A 19,086-nucleotide genomic window follows, 5' to 3' on the forward strand; every position below is an offset into this window, starting at 1 on the left:
TCCTACAAATTACCACCGTTGATGTTCAAGAATCAACTTTCCACTAGAGGCACCCCTAGCAACGTGGTTAGGGATTAGTTGGTGGGGTTGCATTCGGCCCTGCCCCTATAGCGAAGGTCGCTGTACACTCGCCAAAGTGACACAGGGATGTTTTTTAAGTAGGTTCAGTCGCCTCATAGGAGCACAACCTATGTCCTATGGAAGGGTCATTGAGAGTGTTGCCCGACGCAAGGCACACTTAAGAGTGTCACCGCTTCCGGAGTCCCACGGCTCCCGACTAGTCCGGGCCTTTAAGGTCCCTCGGACTCCGAGTCTCGACCTTCTTTGCTCTCCTGAAGGCGCTTGGAAGGGGGGAATGACCCTTCTCTTGAGTTTATTCAAGTGGGAGTGAGTGATCTTACATGCCCATAGGGGGGCTTATATAGTGTCTTTGACAAATGACAACTACCCTTTAGGGTTGAACTAGGTAATTTTCCATCCTTTGGCCCATGTGCTCCTAGTTGGGCTAGGAGGGTGATGCGGAGCATCCCTCGCTCATCCCCATGGACGCATCGACATCTCCCTCAACACCACTTGGACCCATGACACGAGCCCGAGCTAAGGCTATCGAAGATAAGGTGAACTCGCTCCTCTCCGAACTCCCTCTTCCTACTCACGAGACATGGCTACTACCTCCTTCAGAAACTCTGTGTAATCAGGTACATGGAGGTGAGCCAAGGAACAACTACTTGCAAGAGCCAAGACGACGAGGACCCCAAGCGTGTTGAAGAAGAAGAAGAGATGCTGATGAAGCTACAGGCGTCGGACGACCGACCAAGTCCGGACGTCCGACGAGTTCCAGGACATGGACGACCGAGCCTTCCGGACGTCCGGCACTTCGCCACCCGAACCAAATCTACGGACGTCCAAGGCGGACCAGACGACCGGACGGCAAGCACCCGAGCCAAATCTACGGACGACCGACGACTTCCGGACGTCCGGACCGTCACGAAGCTCCGGACGACCGACACCCTCCGGACGTCCGACGCGCCTATGACCGAGCCGATTCTACGGACGCCCGAGCCCAGCCGGACGTCCGGACCGTCCCGAGCCTCCGGACGTCCGACGCCTTCCGGACGTCCGACCCCTGAGTGACCGCGCCCGCGGGCTGGAGCCCTTGTACCCCTCCACTTTGACCTCCTTTTGCACTACGACTATAAATAGGTCTCTCACACCTCCTAATTAGATTTAGCATTGGTTTAGCTCATATTTGTGTGAGAGCCCTTGCTCATCCACTTGGATACTTCTCCTCGGAGTTCAGGACCTCTTCGAAGAAGATCCCCCAAGCGGATTCAAGACCCCTTTCTAGGGAAGATCATCAAGACCTCCGTACGGAGAAGAACGGTTCCTTTGTATCCTTACCCTTGTTGATTGTGGATCATATGTATCTCTATGTGTTCGGTGATCTAGCACTCGTGTGATTGATTCTATGTCGGTTTCGTGATTCTCTCTCGTTTTCCCCGCCCTTTGTGCTTCCGCGTGTTCTTCGTGATTCCCCGTAGGATCCACTCCAAACGTGAAAGATCGTCCACCTAGGGTTCCGCCTTACATCATCTTGGTATCATGAGCCAGGTTGATCACGTTTTTGGAGCCCCTACCCCCTTTTTCTAGCTTGATTTTGTTGTTTTCGTCCTAATTCCGAAAATTCCCCACCAAAAATAGCCCCAAAAATTTTTTGTGATTTGTTGGTGAGTTGAGATTTTGTTGGATTTGGTCCATGGATTTGTGTTGCTACGTGTGGATCTAGCTTTCCCCACCCTCCACACCCTTTTCCATCCACCATACCACTCGATTTCGACCTCACCATCTTCTTCTTCCCCGGAAATCTCGCAGTTCTTCTCCCCGAGCCCGATTTTCGACCAGGCTCCGGACGACCAGAAAAGGTCGGACGTCCGACGAAGTCCGGACGACCGTAAAAGCCCAGACGTCCGTAAAACCCTGACGAAGCTGAACTTCGACAGTTCGACCACCACCACAACCCCACATTCCACCACATCTGCCAAACCCACATACACCAAAATCTTACCCGATACCTCCTATGACGATTTTGCCATATTTTGGTCCTTGAGATTTTGAGTTGTGGATCCCGTATCCTTTTGTGTTTCGGCTATCTAGGTACGGTTGACGTCATCACCACCACGGCTCATCTTCGCAAGAGTCTCATCATCGCCAAGGACGGTAACTTCGACGACATCTTTGTCATACCTTGCAATTGCATTGATAACCCACATTGCCTCATTTTGCGTAGCTTACCCATCGAGACTAGCCATTGAGTATTGCCGGCAACGTGACTTGTGCACATTAGGGATCATACTCCATAGCATACATACCATACCATAGTGGTGCATATCTTGGGATCCACTTGTGTGTCACAAAGTTGTCATAGCATGCACGATTGCTATCTTGGTTCGTGAAGTTTTGCATGAGAAAAGAGCTCAAAAGTGAAAGAGCCACCCAAGCTTTTAAGCAAAGAGGAAAGATAAGCAAAGAGCTTATGAACAAGAACCATAGCATCATACTACATTAAGATTGTCATATTGGATCATCTTGGATCATTGCACCGAAATACCATACATATAGCATACTTTGGATAGAGATAGTTGCATTTTTGCCTAGTAGGTTGTGCACAAGTTTGCGTATCCGCCTTTTGTGCAATCGTGCTAGCGTCTCTCTAGTATTGTGCAACAAGAGCATTTTCGTGGTTTCCACATTTTGGCTCACTTTTGGTTTGCACAATCCCACTTATCTATTTGCGTGTGTGTTTCCGTGTACCATTAATTGCTTGGTCTACTTGTTGCATTTGCAAATTTGTGAACCTTTTCCAACATTATTGAAGCTCACTTACTATTGCATCAAATTTTGTGCCACCATCCTAACCAAGCTCCACCAAAAGCTTTTACGTGTGTAGGTGTGCGAACCGACAAGAATTGGTACCAAAAGTGCTATTTCATTGTCCGCATTGGAGTGAACTTGATTCATTTTCAACTTCGGTCAAGGTACATTTGGTACACGTTCTTTTCCTTCTACCACTCACATTTTGTTTGGAATGATGGATAGGCCAAGTTCTTCTACAAATCCACCTCTCATCGAGAACGGCGACGGCATGTCATCATTCGTCACAAAGAGCCACCTCTTTGGTGCTCAAAGGGCGTTACACCAAGAGCAACAAGCTATGAGCGACCGCATCGACAACCTCGCCACCGACTTGCGACTCTCCGAGCAACGTACAAGAGACTACTTCGACAACAAGTTCGACTCTCACAAGCAAGAAAATGATGCAAGAATGGACGAGATCCGCGCCTTGATGAGGAACCGGCATCCTTCCACTTCTTCATCCTCAAGACGGAGCCGCTCAAGTCGACACTCCGACGACACCTTCTCCGGCTCAAGTACACCGTCATCGACCATTCTTCGACGAGCCGCGCGTCAAGACCGGCATGCATCTCGGAACCCGCTACATGACAAGCATTCACAAGAGCAAGTTGATGAACAAGTTCCTCGTCCTCAATCAAACCAAGTCGCTTTTGCTCAAGCTCAAGAACGGCAACGACTACGACGCCAAGAAGAAGAACGAGCGCGTCTACACCAAGAGGAACAAGACGCCGAGGCTCAACGTCTTCAACAACAACAACGAGAAGCGCAAGCTCTTGAGGCGCAACGTGCCCTTCAAGAATCAAGTCGAGCCATCGCCAACCGCAATCGCGAACGGCGCAATCAAGAGGAAGCTCTTCGAGAAGAAATCCAAGAGAGGAACTACCAATCGAGTGTGCAACGCCAAGCTCCACAAGCTCCTCCACAAGCACGTCAAGCTCCACAAGCTCGTCAAGCTCCACCTCAACCTCAAGTTCAACAAGAGCAAGTTGATCATGGACTTCATCCGCGCCAAGAGCAACATGAGGATGACTATCCTCCACGTCAAGGACGTCATCATCACCATCGCCAACAACACAATGAAGAGCAACGCTATGGCAAGCTCAAGTTCACAATGCCCAAGTTCAATGGAAGCAATGATCCGGAAGAATACCTCTCATGGGCATTGAAGGTCGACAAAATTTTCCGTTTGCACAACTATGAGGAAGAGAAGAAGATCGCTATGGCATCACTTGAGTTCCAAGACTATGTGCTCATATGGTGGGAACAAGTCCTTGAGCGTCGTGAAGCAAGAGGTGAACCACCTATCACCACTTGGGCTCAAATGAAGGAAGTCATGCGAGCACGTTTTGTGCCAACCTACTACAACCGCGATCTCTTCAAGAAGCTACAACTCCTCAAGCAAGGAACAAAGAGTGTTGAAGAATACTACAAGGAAATGGAGATTGCCATGATTCGAGCCAATGTCACGGAAGATGATGAGCAAACAATGGCACGTTTCTTGAATGGTCTCAATCATCCCATCAAGAAGATTGCCGACTTCCAACCCTACTCCAACCTCATTGAGCTCGTGCATCAAGCTACAAAGGCGGAACGTCAAGTGCAAGATGACTTCAAGTACGCCAAGTACTCATCCAAGACATACGGCTTCTCCAACATCCAAGCTTCAACAACTCCTCCAACATCTACATCAACCAAGCCTTCTCCAAGCAATGACGACAAGTCAAGTTACAAGAAAACTTCGACAAGTTCAAGTCGTCTTCCTCCTACTACAAGCAACTTCAAGCCGCGTGCTTCATCATCTACTCCAACCGATGAGACCGTCAAGACAAGCTCCTTCAAGTGTTTCACTTGCGGCGGCCGAGGCCACAAGTCCTATCAATGCATGAACAAGCGCACCATGATCCTCAACGACGATGGCACATATGACTCCATGAGTGAAGAGGAGATGGAAGCTCTTGAGCAAGTGGCCATGCACCGGCGCGTGAACGAGGATGAAGATGATCAAGTCTTTTGTGATGAGGATTCGAGCCCCGCTCTCGTTGTCTCCAAAGTCTTGACACTTTAACATCAACAAGAAGAAGACCAACGATGCCACATCTTCCACACTAAGGCCGGCATCAATGGAAGGTCCGTCAAGGTCATCATCGATGGAGGTAGTTGCCACAACTTGGCAAGTGAAGAACTATGCTCCAAGCTTCAATTGGTCAAGAGGAAGCACCCGCACCCCTACAAGGTTCAATGGCTAAGTGACTCCGGCACTATACGAGTCGAGCATACGGTCCAAGTCTCCTTCAAAATTGGTGCTTATGAAGACACTTTGAAGTGTGATGTGGTCCCAATGACCGTTTGCCACCTCCTTCTTGGTCAACCATGGCAATTCGACCGTGGTGTCATCCACAATGGGCGCACCAATCACTATAGCTTCAAGATGAAAGGGAAGGAATACGTGCTACGACTTATGTCTCCTAGTCAAGTGATAGCCGACAAGCAAGCCACCCATCATGGAGAGAAGAGTGAGAAAGTGATCCACCAAAAAGTGAGTGAGAGCCACAAGCCAAACTTGAGCGCCTCTTCGCCTAGAGAGAAAAATCTCATCCTATTTGCCACCAAAAGTGAGATGAGAGAAGTGTGTGAGAACCCATCGAGTGTGATGCACTTTGTCCTTGTGTGCAAGGATGAAGAACCAAAAACTAACACCATTCACGAGCTACCTTTGGTGTTTCAATCTCTTTTGCAGGAATTTCAAGATGTTTTTCCCGATGAGCTACCTCCCGGTCTACCTCCTCTTCGAGGCATTGAGCATCGAATCGACCTCATCCCCGGAGCGCCACTTCCAAACAAAGCCCCATACCGTGTCAATCCCGAAGAAACCAAGGAGATTCAACGGCAAGTACAACAACTAATCGACAACGGTCATGTACGTGAAAGCTTAAGCCCTTGTGCCGTTCCCGTTATACTTGTGCCTAAGCCCGATGGAAGTTTCCGCTTATGTTCCGATTGTAGACCCATAAATGCCATTACCGTTCGATATAGGCATCCCATTCCTCGCTTAGATGATATGCTTGATGAACTTAGTGGAGCCAACTTTTTCTCAAAAATTGATCTTAAAAGTGGCTATTATCAAATCCGCATTCAAGAAGGTGATGAATGGAAAACTGCTTTCAAAACCAAATTTGGCTTGTATGAGTGGTTAGTGATGCCTATGGGTTTGTCGGAAGCACCTGGAACTTTCGTGCGTCTTATGCATCATGTGCTTAGACCTTACATTGGAATCTTCGTTGTGGTTTACTTTGATGATATACTTGTGTTTAGCAAATCCATGAAAGAACATATTAATCATGTTAAATCTGTTTTGCAAACCCTTCGCAAGGAAAGCCTTTATGCGAACTTGAAAAAATGCACTTTTGGCGTTGACAAAGTGGTTTTCTTAGGTTTGGTTGTCTCTTCCAAGGGTGTCCATGTTGATGAAACTAAAATTGAAGCAATTAAAACTTGGCCCCAACCCACCAATTTGCAACAAGTGCGAAGTTTTTTTGGTCTTGCAGGATTTTATCGCCGCTTTGTGAAAAACTTTAGCACAATTGCCGCTCCTTTACATGCTTTGAGTAAGAAGAATACTCCTTTTGTTTGGGGATCTTTGCAATCCACCGCTTTTGATGAGCTCAAGTCTTCGCTTACTCATGCTCCGATTCTTGCTTTGCCCAACTTTGAGAAAACTTTTAAGGTTCATTGTGATGCAAGTGGTACCGGAATTGGCGGAGTTTTGATGCAAGAAAAACAAGCCATTGCTTATTTTAGTGAAAAACTCTCCGGTGCTCAACTTAACTATCCCATCTATGATAAAGAATTGTATGCTTTAGTGCGTGTCCTACATGTTTGGGAACATTACCTTAGACCTCATGAGTTTGTCATCCATACCGATCATGAAACGCTTAAGTACTTAAAAGGTCAAACTAAGTTGAACAAGCGTCATGCCAAATGGAGTGAATTTATTAAATCTTTTCCTTATGTGATCAAGTACATTAAGGGTAAAGAAAATGTAGTTGCGGATGCGCTTTTACGCATATGTACGCTTGTAACTAAACTTGAGTTGAATGTTATTGGTTTTGAGCACATCAAAGACTTGTATGCTAATGATCCATCTTTTGCTATTCCTTATGCTAAATGTTTGATGCATACTTTTTGGGAACAATATTATTTCAAAGATGCATATCTTATGAGAGCTAACAAACTATGCATTCCCGAGTCTTCTCTTCGTTTGCTCCTTTTGCAAAAGGCTCATGGAGGCGGACTCATGGGACACTTTGGACGCGACAAGATGTTCGCTACGCTCTCCAAGAACTATTATTGGCCCAAGATATTCCGTGACGTCTCACGCTTCACAACCCGATGCTCAACATGTCGCAAAGCTAAGTCTAAAGCTCAATCTCATGGTCTTTACATGCCTCTTCCTATTCCTTATCAAACTTGGAAAGACATTAGCATGGATTTTATACTTGGTTTGCCTAGAACTCAAAATGGAAAAGATTCCGTGTTTGTTGTTGTGGACCGGTTTTCTAAGATGGCACATTTCATTCCTTGCAACAAGATAGACGATGCTTCACATATTGCCAATCTATTTTGTAGGGAAATCTTGCGACCTCATGAAGTGCCAAAGACAATTGTCGCGGACCGCGACGTCAAGTTCTTGAGTTACTTTTGGAAGACCTATGCGCCAAGCTCGGCATCAAGCTATTGTTCTCTTCGGCATACCATCCTCAAACCGACGGCCAAATGGAGGTGACGAACCGTACACTCTCCACTCTACTTCGCGTGTTGATCAAGAGGAACATCAAGGAGTGGGAAGAGTGTCTACCCATCGCCGAGTACGCCTACAACCGCGCAAGACATTCGACGACCGGCAAGTCCCCCTTCGAGGTCGTCTACGGCTTCAACCCATTGTCCCCATTGGACATTTTACCTCTTCCTCTACAAGAGCGAACCAACCTCGACGCAAGTGCTCGTGCAAGCTACATCAAGAAAATGCATGAAGATACAAGGCACACCATCGAGCGACAAGTACAACGACTAGCAACCAAGCTCAACATCAACAAGCAACCCATGGTCTTCAACATTGGTGATCTAGTGTGGCTACACCTACGCAAGGACCGCTTCCCCAACGAACGCAAGTCCAAGCTTCTCCCTCGAGCCGATGGACCTTTCAAGGTGCTAGCACGCTACAACGACAACGCCTACAAGATCGACCTACCTCGAGACAAGTACAATGTGAGCGACATCTTCAACGTCAAGGACCTCACACCTTACCATGGAGATGAAGTTTTTGATCCGAGGTCGGATCTCTCCCAAGGGGGGGGGGGGGAGATGATGTGGAGCATCCCTCGCTCATCCCCATGGACGCATCGACATCTCCCTCAACACCACTTGGACCCATGACACGAGCCCGAGCTAAGGCTATCGAAGATAAGGTGAACTCGCTCCTCTCCGAATTCCCTCTTCCTACTCACGAGACATGGCTACTACCTCCTTCGAAAACTCTATGTGTAATCAGGTACATGGAGGTGAGCCAAGGAACAACTACTTGCAAGAGCCAAGACGACGAGGACCCCAAGCGTGTTGAAGAAGAAGAAGAGATGCTGCTGAAGCTACAGGCGTCGGACGACCAACCAAGTCCGGACGTCCGACGAGTTCCAGGACATGGACGACCGAGCCTTCCGGACGTCCGGCACTTCGCCACCCGAACCAAATCTACGGACGTCCGAGGCGGACCGGACGACCGGACGGCAAGCACCCGAGCCAAATCTACGGACGACCGACGACTTCCGGACGTCCGGACCGTCACGAAGCTCCAGACGACCGACACCCTCCGGACGTCCAACGCGCCTACGACCGAGCCGATTCTACGGACGCCCGAGCCCAGCCGAACGTCCGGACCGTCCCGAGCCTCCGGACGTCCGACCCCTGAGTGACCGCGCCCGCGGGTGACCTCCTTTTGCACTACGACTATAAATAGGTCTCTCCCACCTCCTAATTAGATTTAGCATTGGTTTAGCTCATATTTGTGTGAGAGCCCTTGCTCATCCACTTGGATACTTCTCCTCGGAGTCCAGGACCTCTTCGGAGAAGATCCCCCAAGCGGATTCAAGACCCCTTTCTAGGGAAGATCATCAAGACCTCCGTACGGAGAAGAACGGTTCCTTTGTATCCTTACCCTTGTTGATTGTGGATCATATGTATCTCTATGTGTTCGGTGATCTAGCACTCGTGTGATTGATTCTATGTCGGTTTCGTGATTCTCTCTCGTTTTCCCCGTGTTTTCCCCTTTGTGCTTCCGCGTGTTCTTCGTGATTCCCCGTAGGATCCACTCCAAACGTGAAAGATCGTCCACCTAGGGTTCCGCCCTACATCAGAGGGGGTGGAGGCCCATTTAGGAGGAGATTTTCTCTACCATAGAAAGGCCTTCTCTGCTTCATTGTCTTCATCTTTGACTTATTCTTTTATGTGGTCTCCTTTCTCTGACTTGTTGACCACGAAAGGCTTACTTGGACTTTTGTTGACCGGGGTGTCTTGCTTGGACTATTGTTGACCATCTTGACTTGTGCTGACTGCCTAGGTGGTGTGCCTCAAGTATGGGACCTCAAGTATGGCCGGAGTCATTACTACAACAACCACTATTTCCTATTTGTACTAATCCACTCTGGTGAACTAGAAAGGAAAGGACTATATTATAACTGCAAAGGGTAATTTCATCCAAAACAAGCAGCAGAAGACACAACCTATCAAGAATACTGAAACGGATGCAAGACCAAACACGGTACTGAAAAGTCAGTGGAGTAAAAGAATACTATACTAGCTCGCAACCAAATACAAGAGTGATCCGAAAGAGGAATCCTCTATGTACTACCTAAGCGACTGGGTCAACAATTTCTCTCACTGGATCAACAATTGCTCTCAGTTGCATACAGTCCAAGAAACTAGAAGTACCAAAGGTTACTAAAAGCAGCAACAAGACAAATAATCGGCAACAACAAGCTAAACAGTAAATTGAAAAAAAACAAGCTAAACGGTAAATAAAACCAAAAAAATGGCTCCACTATTCCAAAGTTTTTGGAGCTTGCGAAAAAGCAACAAAAAAAGAAGTATACATACCCCCCGGAACTTTGAGGTTTGGGTTACATTACATCACCCCCTCAACTCAAAAACCGGTTACTTAATCCCCTAAACTTTGCAATACCGGATAAAACACCCCCGGGAGACTTTTAAGCTGGTTTTGAGGATGGTTTCACCGACCTGGCACAGTGACCTTGTTTCGTTGGTTGACTTGTATACTGCCACCTCGTCCAGTGACCCATGCCAGTGTAAGCCAACTATTTCTTACCAGGACCATCTTCCTCGCCAAGCATGCGTATGGGAGCCCCTGCTCTGAGTGTGTCGAACACCGAGAGTGCCAGTGCGGAGCCCTAGTCGTCGCCGCTTGGCGCACTGGAGGCTACCACATGACTCACCCTCGCCGCGCGCACGGGAGGCCACCATGAGCCTTACCCTTGCCGCCGTCACTTGGCGCATAGGAGGCCGCCATGAGCACGCCCTTGAAGCCGTCGCTCGGCGCACGGGAAACCGCGATGAGCACGCCCTCACCGCCGCACTTGGTGCACGGGAGATTGCTATGCCCGCATGTGTTCCTGGTGTTGGACGTGTGGAGGTCGGACACATCGACGCTGCTGGCGGTAGCCTGTCCTAGAGCGAAAGGGCTGGTAGTGGTGCGCCACTGCGACGAGAAGCGACATGCCGCAAGGGTCGCACGGTCTGTACACTAGCAGGTCCACAAAGGCATCAGTTTCTTGCATGTCAAGGTAGGCATGGTCTGGACGCACAAGAAGTGTCCTACGCAGTGATGCTTTTCATCTTCGCCCGTTGAGACATCAGCAAAACCACCTAAAAACCCACTAATCAGGGCGCTAGGGGGTGTTTTGTCGGGTATTGCAAAGTTTGGGGGATTAAGTAAACCGGTTTTTGAGTTGAGGGGGTGATGTAGCCCAAACGTGAAAGTTAAGGGGGGTATATACACTTCTTTCAAAAATAAATTATCCCCTAAATAATAGTACAATTAATTCGTAGATAGGGAAAGACTCCACACACTAATAGCTCGACTCAGATCCAAAACAGAAGATATGTGTCAATTCAATATGTGCATGGAAGGGAGCAAATCAACACAAAACCTAACAAAAATCCGTAATTTGCAGAAGAAATTACAGTCTAGGAAGCGCCGAATCCATATGTGCCCATTTCGAATCACAATCACCCAATCCCTACAGGGAGCAAAAATCCCCATTCCAGCTAAACGATTCCGCTAGAATACGCGAGTCTAATTCGATCCCACAAAAATTAGCACAAAGACCAACCTTTGTGCACCTGAATACCCTAATCACAGCCACCGTGTCCAGTTCTAGACTCAAACCCACACGCATACTCATCTCAAATCGAGAAGCGTAGACAAGCCACCCCGAAATCAGGGAACGCGGAGTGCCACGAAGAGCACCTACCTGGTGGATGGGCGGGAACATGGAGTTGGTGCAGACAGGACACTCGAGCAATTCGTGTACGCTGGTCGCCGGTGGCCCGCCGGCGGCGCCCGCTGTAGCACCCACTCCCCCGGCCGCGGCCGCGCCCCCGGCATTCATCTTCGCGAACGCGCGTCCTCCGACGCCCCCGTTAGCGGCGAGGTGCACGGGATGGATCGGGATACTGTGGTGGTGGTGGTGCTGGTGGCTGTCGACGTCGTCTACGTCCATGGAGGCGTCCGGGAGGGAGAGGCACTCCACGCTGTCCATGTCCATGGCGGGAGCGTGCCCCGGCGTCGGCTTCCGTGTTTCTCTCGGTTGCGCTGGGAATTGAGGACGGAGGCGCCTGGCCGCCGCGGTGGGTTCGTTGCGTTTGGGTAATCGGGATTGGTTTGGTTTGGGGACGTTAGGGCTGTTTTGAAGAATAATAAGAAAATGTGGAAAGAATGCTTGTCTCATATTGAATTTGCTTATAATCGTTTATTGCACTCTACTACTAAGATGTGCTCTTTTGAAATTGTGTATGGTTTCCTACCTCGTGTACCTATTGATTTGTTGTCTCTTCCATCTTCGGAGAAGGTTAATTTTGATGCTAAACAACATGCTGAATTGGTTTTAAAAATGCATGAGTTAACTAAGGAAAACATTGAGCGTATGAATGCTAAATATAAACTTGCTGGAGATAAGGGTAGAAAACATGTTGTGTTTGCACCTGGAGATCTTATTTGGTTACATTTGCGTAAGGATAGATTTCCTGATTTGCGCAAATCAAAGCTAATGCCTCGTGCTGATGGTCCTTTTAAGGTGTTGGAGAAAATAAATAATAATGCATATAAACTTGAGTTGTCTGCAGATTTTGGGGTTAGTCCCACTTTTACCATTGCAGATTTGAAGCCTTATTTCGGTGAGGAAGATGAACTTCCGTCGAGGACGACTTCATTTCAAGAAGGGGAGGATGATGAGGACATCAATACAATTGTTACAACCACAGCCCCTACTGCTACATATACTGGACCAATTACTAGAGCTCGCGCACGCCAATTAAATTATCAGGTACTTTAGTTTCTTGGCATGATTCTAATGTTCATGAGAATATGATGTTGTCTAAATTGGATACATTTGTTTTGCTTACAAATGAAGGGCCTAGCTTGAAGAAGGATGAACATTGGAGCAAGAACAAGCATGGAGATGATGGCATGCGCAAGGGGAACAAGAACGGAGTTACAAGTGATGATTTCAGGACTTTGAAGCCACCATAATGGGTGCATGAAGCCTTGAACGAAATATACAAGATGCCACTTCAAAAATTTCGTCCCGAGGCTATTCTAGGTGTTGCGTCACCTTATTATTGGGCCAGACCCATGTAATTTCGAAATACATAGGTATAGGCTATTTTTATAGTCTGTATGTGTGGGGAAACAAGAGATAGGGTTGATTTCGGACCCCTCCATCAAGGGCCACGAAATTTCCCCCCTCTTCCCCATATATACAGCCCTTAGGGCACCGTTAAGACTTTGGGTTTTTTTTAGATTAAAGTTCGCCATAGCTGCAACTTCGCGTACTTTGTTTGTGTTCAACGACCAGACAAAGGCGTCACAGAACCCCACCTTGATCAATAAAGCTTTCCTCTTATATTCGCAATATCCAGATTGCAATCTTAGTTTCTTCCTTGTTCTTCGTTTGCCTGCAGGAAACAGACCTTCGTGGTCAGGTTGATCGTGCTTCGGCGTGGTCAATAACCCCTTGGAGTTGGTTTAGCTAGAATATTTAAGGAATATTGGAGCAAATATTCCATAAAAATCCTCTAGTACTAGGGAAAAGCTTATAGGCAGACACTTACTAGTAGCGCGGGTTTATACCCCTCGCTACTGCTACTTACTAGTAGCGCGGGTTTTTACCCCTCGCTACTACTAAGTTGATAGTAGTAGCATGGGTTTTTACCCCTTGCTACTACTAAGTGATTTCCACCGTGCCTCCCGAGATCAGCCGTAGTAGTAGCGTGGGTTATAAACCCACGCTACTACTAAGTTGATAGTAGTAGCGCGGGTTATAAACCCCACTCTACTACTAAGTGGTCTCCACCGTGCACCCCGGGACTTGCCATAGTAGTAGCATGGGTATAAACTCAACGCTACTATTATCAACCCACTGACACATGTATAAACATAGCTCATGGAGGCCCAATCCCAGATCCACACACTCTCTCGATTTCACTTCTCCCTCCCACCTGCGAGGCCCTTCCTCGCCCACCGCAACTGCCGGCCTTGCACCTCGACGTCTCCCTCAAATTCGGCGACCTCCTCTTCCACCGTAGCCCCTCCTTCCTCCTCCTCCTCCTCCTTCATTGCCCCTCCTTCCTCCTCCTCCTCCTCCCCCTTCACTGCTGGAATGAGAGGAAGATCCAACAGAGCGCCGCCCATGACGGTTGCCAGATCTCTGATGAACGCAACCCATGGTGTCATCTAGGGTTTCAGCTCCAACTCCGGCGGTCACCGGTGAGTTGCTGCACCTACTCCTCTCTATCTCTCTCTTCCTCTTCTAATCCTTGTCTCTTTTTTTGTAGCAGCAGCAAAGGAGAGGTGTGGAGAAGAGTTGGATGGGGAAGCACCATCACCATGGACGACTTCATCCCCTCTAGGATCAACATCGACCATGCATGAAGAGGACGATGACGCCTAGCTAGCAGCAGCAGCCATGGCTGGAATTTATTTTTTTAATTCCTAATTAGTTAGCAGTAGCGAGGGTGCAGACCCTAGCGCGGGTGATATCCATGCTACGGGTGGCACCCGCGCTACTACTACCAGTTAGCTGTAGCGCCGTATCAGTAGCGCAGGCACCTGCTCTACTGATATACCTAGCACCCGCGCTACTGATATACCTAAAACCAACGCTACTGCTTGGCTTTCCCCTAGTATTGCTCAGGGAGTTTCAACTCATTTGGAGTTGTGCAGAATAGGTAGCTTGACGTAGCTTTTTCAGATCCAGATTTTCAACTGCCAGAATTCTCCCCCTTGGTGCATACCTTGCATATTATGAAAGAAAAGGCATTAGAATTACTCCAAAAGGCATTATTATATAATAAAACAACATAAATAACAGTAAAGAAACATGATGCAAAATGGACGTATCAATCACACACATCTTGTTATATTGAACCGTTTCTGTTATCTTGGCTCAACGCAAACAGTTCATCCGAGTGAACTGTTTGCCCTTTATCGCACACACCTTGATTTGGTTGGCTGTTTCTTTTGTTCCGCCTAATCACAAACAGTTCATCCAAGTGAACCGTATGCCGTATATCGCACACACCTTCATCTGGATGCCTTTTTCTGTTCTTCTGCCCCATCGCAAACAGTTCATTGAACTGAACCGTATGCCCTGCATCGCTCACGTAACTAAAATATGAACAATGTTTGATGCATCCGTCATTGCAAACGTTTTGCACCTTTTTTGACGTTTTTTTACATCTTTGCTTGCTATTATTGCATCGCACATAGTTTCGTCGAAGGGTCTCTAATCGTAGTGTCGCGTTAGCAGCATCCTGCAGTAGTGTCGCGCCGCATGGTTGTCATCGATCTCTTCCCAACCTCGAGCTACCCGCCATCTGCCCTTCCCTCAGCGATCGCCGATCTCTCTCCCTCCATAGGCAACGGTGCTCCCCTCCATCAGTGGTGCCCCCTGAAAATTACCAATTTGACCCTTAGTCCCAGTGTTATATTTGGTTATTTACTAAAATCTCCTTTTGGTGGAGAAGGTTGGATTGTTAGTGTAGATGATTTAGAAGATATAATTGGTGGGCATGTATGGTTGGGTTTTATTTATGTATCTGGCGGAATTTAGCATATTTTAACCAAACACACACAAATAATTTACCTATAACGATTCATCTTATGAAAAATCAATTACACCAAAGCGTTTCCAAAGGCGAATCCACTCTGAATTTGATAAATGTATTGCTTGTGAAGTATGTGTTTGCGTATGTCCGATAGATCTACCATTGTGGATTGGAGATTTGAAAAGGATATTAAAATAAAACGATTGCTTAATTATAGTATAGATTTTGGAGTTTGTATATTTTCTGGCAATTGTGTTGAGTACTGTCCAACAAGCTGTTTATCAATGACTAAAGAATATGAACTTTCTACCTATGATCGTCATGAATTGAATTACAATAAAATTGCTTTAAGTTAGTTACCAATCTCCATAATGGGAGATTACACAATGCTCCTCTCCCTCGGCGGTGCCCCCGCCGCTCCTCTCCCTCGGCGGTGCCCCCTGCTGCTCCCCTCCCGCGGTAGCTCTTGCCACTGATCCCCTCCTGTCGGAGGCATGGACTTCTACTTCCCTCTATCAGAAGTTCATGTTGCAGCTCCCCTCTCTCGCGCCTCTCCGCTCTGGCCTCTCTGGCCGCCGGATCTAGCCGGGAGGGGCAAAAGAGCTCGTCGGTCGTGTCTGACCGCCCATGCCGTCTGCGTCAGGATGTGGGTGGGGCAACCTCGGGTAGAGCGGGGGAAGGAAACATGTAGTCTTTGATTTGAGATTGATTAGAACTCACACATGCTTAAATTCTGAAGCTAATGGAATAGAATCAAAACTAACCCTGTTCAGATTAGTACACAATTAGGATTTCTAGGGCTAAGGTAGTCATCACCTTATCTTTCCAACTTCCTCGGATACTTTTGTTTGAGAGTGGAATCTAGGTTCAAATTCACTTATTATCGACTTCTTGTACAACTTAACCATATCATGTGAAAATAATTAGACCATTTTCACTGTGCAATATGTGCCTTTATTCAGAATGTTCCATCTTTAACACTTTTGATGATCTTTAAATCTTTGAGTGTCATGAGCAGAGATGACCATAAGTCCATAACAATGGAATGGATAAATAAAAAGCTAAAATAGTTGTTCTCTTCTTAAACCCTAGTTCTATAGTGTTCTTCTCTTATTTACTTGTGATAAAGTCAGAAGTGTGTTATGTTTAACCAAAAACTTATTTATAGCATGCTCTAGCTATGGAAATTAGACCTACCTAATTACACAAGGATTGTGGATTGATGTGACGCCCTCGATTCAATCGTACGCTAATCATACACGCAAATGTGTACGATCAAGAACAAGGACTCACGGGAAGATATCACAACACAACTCTAGACACAAATTAAAATAATACAAGCTTTATATTACAAGCCAGGGGCCTCGAGGGCTCAAATACATAAGCTCGAATACACAAGAGTCAGCGGAAGCAACTATATCTGAGTACAGACATGAGTTAGACAAGTTTGCCTTAAGAAGGCTAGCACAAAAGCATCATCGATCGAAAAGGCAAGGCCTCCTGCCTGGGAGCCTCCTAACTACTCTTTGTCATCGGCGGTCTTCACGTAGTAGTAGGCACCCTCAGTGTAGTAGCAGTCATCGTCGAAGGTGGCGTCCGGATCCTGGGCTCCACCATCTGGTTGCATCAACTAGAAAGAAGAAAGAAGGGGGGAAAAGGGGTAGCAAAGCAACCGTGAGTAGTCATCCAAAGTACTCGCAAGCAAGGAACTACACTACATATGCATCGGTATCAATGAAATGGGTTGTATATGTGGACTGAACTGTAGCATGCCAGAAGAGAAGGGGAAAGCATAGCCTATCGAAGACTTGCATCTTCAAGCAGCTCCAAGCATCTTGCAGCATCAGAAGAGATAAGAGTAGCATAAAGTAAAGTAGTAGTAGTGTTATCAACCTCGGCCAGATATCCTTTCTCGACTCCCTGCGAGAAATCAATCCTAGAGCCATACTATCCAGTTCTCATCTCCATTTCTCATATCCATTTCTCATCTCAAGTATCCAGTTCTAGTTGTATCGATCGGGATACAACTCCAAGTGTCCGTTGCCGTAGGACAGGCTATCGATAGATGTTTTCTTCCCTGCAGGGGTGCACCAACTTACCCACCACGCTCGATTAACTCCGGCCGGACACACTTTCCTGGGTCATGCCCGACCTCGGCCAAACAATAAGACGCAACCCAACCTAGGCTAAATAGAGAGGTCAGCACACCGGACTAAACCTATGCCCCCAGGGGTCATGGGTCATCGCCCCGGGAACTCCTGCATGTTGCGAACACGACCGGTGAGCAGACCTAGCTACCTCCTTAAAAAGGCAGGTGCTTAGCAGTCCAACCCGGCGCGCGCCGCTCAGTCACTGACGTCTATTAAGCTTCGGCTGATGCATACAACGAAGAACGCCCATACTATGCCCATGTGATAGTTAGTGCTATCAGGCCAGAGGCCCCTCGGATCAAATATCCAAATCGTAGTGGATTAGGAACGCGCGGTAACAAGCAGAGACTCACGAAAGATGTGACCCCGTCGCCCCGTCTCGAGGACTTGCGGCAAGGGCTAGGAATGCCCGGCCACGCCTCGTAATTATCTCGCGGGCACCCTCCAGGTTAACCTGTCTCCACATCACTCGCGGGTACCCCTTAGGGTCGACCCGCCTTTTCAAGTAACAGTTGTAAAGTCCAAGTATCTGTGTGTCCAAACATCAAGGGGAAAACCCAGGGAATCACCCCCGGCGGATTCCACTCGATGTAATCATCGAGGTGAACGTAAGAGGATCCACCCTCGAGGTTCACACTTGAGGGGTTGCACGACAGAGTCATATAGGAAGTGGTTAAGGTGGAATCACCCTCGATGACCACGACCGAATAACTACACTACCGGGTTAACATCAGAAGTGCTGATGAGGTCTCACCCTTAGCACTCGATAGTAACCCAGTAGTGTCGAGCAACTAAGGGGAAGTGATGTGCGGTGTCGGGGCCTAGTCTTTGATCCCGTTGATCGGGTCTTCGATGATGAAGCAGCGGCAACAAGGACAAGGTGGGGGGCACAGATGGATCACTAACCAACCTATACTAAGTAGTTTAGGATAAGTAGGTAAGGTAACAATAAGCAGGTTACAAAAGTAGGCTATGCATCAGAATAGGAGCAAACGATAACAGTAGCAAAATCTAATGCAAGCATGAGAGAATGGAATGGGCGATATCAGGATGATCGAGGGGGGGGGGCTTGCGTGGAAGCTCCGCTGAAAGGGAAGAAGGTTCGTCGTTGACGTAGTCGATCACAGGGGCAACATTAGTCTCCGGGTCTACCAGAGAGAAGAGGGGGCAGAAACAATAAATATAAAGCAAACAAAGCATCATAAGGCATAACATGGAAATACACGGTGTTAGGGGTGAAGTAACACAACGCTAGACGTTGTAGACAGGGAGGGAAAACATCCAGAGGGGTTTCCCCAATGTTTGACGTTTTCTGGACAGATGAAAAGAGAGGGGTCGTGATGCAGAGCATCCATCGGTCATCCCCATTGACCTTCCATTGTCTCACCAAGCACCAAGAGGACCCATGACTAGAGCACAAGCTAGAGCTCTCGAGACCGAGGTGACTTCTCTCCTTAGTGATATCTCATTTGATCCTCTTGAGACATGGCTACTACCTAAGTCCGGAATGTTGTGCATGATTAGGTACCAAGAGGACCCTCCCGACGATGTTCATGAAGATGGTCAAGACACCAAATCCACGGAAGAAGAGAACCAACGGAAGAAGGCGAGAATAGCCTCCAGGCACCGG

General features: G+C 47.6%; 1 protein-coding gene across 1 annotated transcript in view; it reads right to left on the bottom strand.

Moving 5' to 3' along the window:
- The window catches only part of LOC119331083 (E3 ubiquitin-protein ligase SINAT5-like), a 31,788-nt gene extending 19,922 nt beyond the window's left edge, over positions 1–11,866 (bottom strand). The window contains exon 1 of the mRNA XM_037604264.1: positions 11,454–11,866. Within this exon, the coding sequence (XP_037460161.1) occupies positions 11,454–11,747 (294 nt within the window). The 5' untranslated portion in view covers positions 11,748–11,866. The remainder of the gene's footprint in view (positions 1–11,453) is intronic.
- Between the last annotated feature and the right edge of the window lie 7,220 nt (positions 11,867–19,086).

Source organism: Triticum dicoccoides, chromosome 1B, assembly GCF_002162155.2.
Source record: "Triticum dicoccoides isolate Atlit2015 ecotype Zavitan chromosome 1B, WEW_v2.0, whole genome shotgun sequence".
NCBI classification, from domain to species: Eukaryota; Viridiplantae; Streptophyta; class Magnoliopsida; order Poales; family Poaceae; genus Triticum; species Triticum dicoccoides.